This window comes from Phalaenopsis equestris, unplaced genomic scaffold (genome assembly GCF_001263595.1).
Source record: "Phalaenopsis equestris unplaced genomic scaffold, ASM126359v1 Scaffold000094, whole genome shotgun sequence".
Taxonomy (NCBI): Eukaryota; Viridiplantae; Streptophyta; class Magnoliopsida; order Asparagales; family Orchidaceae; genus Phalaenopsis; species Phalaenopsis equestris.
Window position 1 is genome coordinate 2,256,479 of NW_018164536.1, and position 3,629 is coordinate 2,260,107.

General features: G+C 30.0%; 1 protein-coding gene across 1 annotated transcript in view; it reads left to right on the forward strand.

Moving 5' to 3' along the window:
* The window catches only part of LOC110020175, a 31,222-nt gene extending 27,852 nt beyond the window's left edge, over window positions 1-3,370 (forward strand). The window contains exons 11-13 of the mRNA XM_020718181.1: window positions 2,715-2,867; window positions 3,220-3,298; window positions 3,362-3,370. Coding sequence (XP_020573840.1) covers window positions 2,715-2,867; window positions 3,220-3,298; window positions 3,362-3,370 — 241 coding nt within the window. The remainder of the gene's footprint in view (window positions 1-2,714; window positions 2,868-3,219; window positions 3,299-3,361) is intronic.
* The last annotated feature ends 259 nt before the right edge of the window (window positions 3,371-3,629 follow it).

The window sequence follows — 3,629 nt, forward strand, 5'->3', positions numbered from 1 at the left end:
TATATATATATATAATTTAAGTGCATTTGAAATGAAGATTCAGGCTATAAATATTTCACTTTTGGATCGAGAAAATGGGGACAATAACAAAGAAATGTTAGGGTTGTTAATGGATATTTATTTATGTTAAAATGATTTATATTATTTTGTTAAGATGAGATCATGTTACTTATACTAGAAAATAATGAAAATTTAATACTTAAATAATATAAAGCTATTAGTTAATTGTAATAATAAATTAATAAATTTGTAGTAATATTAATGCCCATGTTTATTATAGGCTTCAGTTTTAAAAGGGTCGAGGCCAAGGCAAATTCAAGAATAAATTAATCGACATTGAGGTGAGTAATATTCTTAAATTATAATATCATTGATCTATTTCGTCTAAACAAGTTATATGAATTGTTATTCATGCTTAATTAGTGAATTGATTATTTCGATATAAATACTTGTAGTTTCACATTATGAAATATTTTATATATTATAGTAATCATTATTGCATATTAAGTAATATGAAATTGTGAATGATATGAACTTTATGGATTGTTTATTTGTATATGCTTTGATTATGTTGGAATCACTCTTTTATGATACTAGCGGGCGAAGACTATGATACCTATGCATGTAAATGAAAAATATTATTGATGTTGCAGTACCTTAACTTGTATAATTTTTAGACGGTGCTCTTATGATGGTTGTACAAATATAAATAATATAAATATGATATTAATACAGTAAAACACTTAAATATTATGAAATATCGCTAGCAATCATATTCATAAGCTAGCAAATGTTTTATTATTTATTTATTAAGGGTTTGACCGACATGCATATTATTTTATTCTTTCATTGTGCTACTATTGTTTAGGAGTACAAGTATTCACTAACTATGGTTAGCTCACTGTTATTTTAAACTGACATTTTATGTGTAATTAAGTAATTTAAAAGATGAGTGATGAAAGAGAAAATGCTTATAGAAAGTGCTGACAATCAATAATGGGGTATTTTTGATTGTACTTCTTAAATATTTATTTCTATATAGTGGCCTTTTTTATTAATTAAAATTTTAGTTATAGAAAAAAAAAAATATAGAAAATCTTTATTTCCTACCGTCTGATCGTCTTTACTTGTCTTGGTTAATTCCAAGCCTCGGGTCAGTGCATGACAGATCACATTATTCTAGGTTTGTTTAGGCACCAATTCAGATTAGTCTTTAGATTTTTCTTGTAGATAAAAAATTGTACATGATTATATAGAAATTTTAATGAGCTTAGTAGTAAATAATAATATGAATTAATCCTAAAATATAAGAATCATGAAGTTGTATATGTCTGTAATTTTCATATTCTCTGTTGGTGACCCTTGTGCTTGTTGGTGGTAAGTTGATGAAACTTAAATAGAGCACATGTGAGCTGGAAAGAGTTGGATGTATTTTAAGGTAGAATAGAACGTGAAATTTTTTTTGTCGTGGGCATTACAATATATTCTTCTCTCTCACTTTTGTCTTTTTTATTTCTTTGTGCTAGAGTCTGGCTCTGCCACCATTTTTAGTATTGCTTTTTTTGTCGTGGGCATTACCATATATTCTTCTCTCTCACTTTTGTCTTTTTTTTTTCTTTGTGGTAGAGTCTGGCTCTGCCACCATTTTTAGTATTGCTTGTGTTTGTATTTGACAATGCATTCATCAATTGACCGAGTTTTCATACTTGAATTTGTAGTAATGTTTGAACGGTTGCTTAAATATGTTAGGATAAATATTGATGTCTGAATACAAGTCTACCAATCGTTTTTGGACTGATGGACATTGATTCTAATAACGACATAACTACGAGAGAGATAAAGAATTGAATATTGAAATAAGAGCTAGATAGAGGAGTAAAGTTCTTTTAGGTGCTTTAAAATTTTAAGTGATATCATTCTGCTGACGCTGGTTGGTTGAGGCATTCTGTCGGAAGCTGAAAAGATCTGCTGATCTATATTTAATGATTCAATGGCTATTAGGGAATACTTAATCAAGTACATGGATTTGTAAGGATTGCCTAGATCATGGTTAGATTACATCCATTATACTCTAGAGTTCATTGATTCTAATCATGGAATAGCTTCACTGCCATGCATTAGTAATGCTATGTACATTGACCCCTCCCTAGACTTCAAATTAAAGTTGAGTCCTATGTGCATACTTTTTTTTTTTTTTTTTGATTTGACGCAAACCTTTTAGTAATTGTGAATACACCTTCTAATTACTTGAATAGAATTAGAGATGCTTGTTAAAGCCTTTTTTGGTTGATATTATTTCACCATCAAGCCTTTCTTCACCTTATCTAATTGAGCTGGGCGTGTCAATTATTTTCATGTAAAATAGGAAGTAAATTTGTTATTGATTTTTATCATCTCTGCTGATTTTCACCATCATGCCTTCTTCACCTTATCTAATTGAGCTGGGCGTGTCATCAATTATTTTCATGTAAAATAGGGAGTAAATTTGTTATTGATTTTTATCATCTCTGCTGATCAAGCAGCCTCTTTTATCAAGAAGCCTCTTTTCTGTTTTTGTTTCATATAATTGAAGTGCAAGTCCTATTTCGTACTTGTGAACTAGTCTAAGAAGCTTGTTTTGTTTCATATAATTGAAATGCAAGTCCTATTTCGTACTTGTGAACTAGTCTAAGAAGCTTGTTTTGATTTCTATCGAAACCTCTGTTTTACTGAAGGTTTGTTGTTTCTGAGGCTCTGCGGCAGATGTATGGTGTACCACATGATTGGGATTCCTTGCCCCCAATGCCTAGTATTGGCGGTACTTGGTCTGTTATGCATAGTTGGGCATTGCCTACGAGATCTTTCCTCGAGTTTGTCATGTTTTCAAGGTATATGTTTTCTATTAAAGAATTTCATACTATATTAAGTGACAAACTTGTCCCTCTCCATGTGTTTACTCTTCCAGCTACATGTGCTGATTGACTTTCTTATCAGTTACCATTAATTCGTCAAAAACCTCTTTGTATTATTATTATTTTTTTACCATACCCAATTCTCTTACTGGTAAGGAAGTTAACCATAATTTGCAGAATGTTTGTTGAGAATTTGCAAACATCTGCTACCAGAAGTTAGATAGCACACTAATACACATCTACTTGCACGCCAATACAGATGTACTTTGTTTTCTCATAGATAACTTGTTAATAGTGCTTTTGACTAAGCTGCCTCCATAATTTGCAGAATGTTTGTTGATGCCTTGGACGCACAGATGTATGATCAGCACTATCGAAGTGGTTATTGCCATTTAAACTTGGGGAAGGTACTTCTATCAATTTGATAATTCAAACACTCTCTGCTTGATTTTTTTAAATATTAAATACAGGGTGGGTAATGTTTAGATAATAAATGAAAAATTGAACTGAATCAATTTTTTTTAATTTAGTTGGTTTGATTCGTTTGTTAAAATCAATTTGATTTTTCGTCACAATATTTATATTATTTGATTTTTTGTCATAATTTTTATTTTATTTGACTTTTTTTGCTTTTAGTCCTGTTTTATTTTGGCAAAACTGATCAAACCAAAAATCAAATTATAATAATTTGACAAAGCTTGTGAATGGTAAATAAGCAAGTGACATAAGAGGTTAATA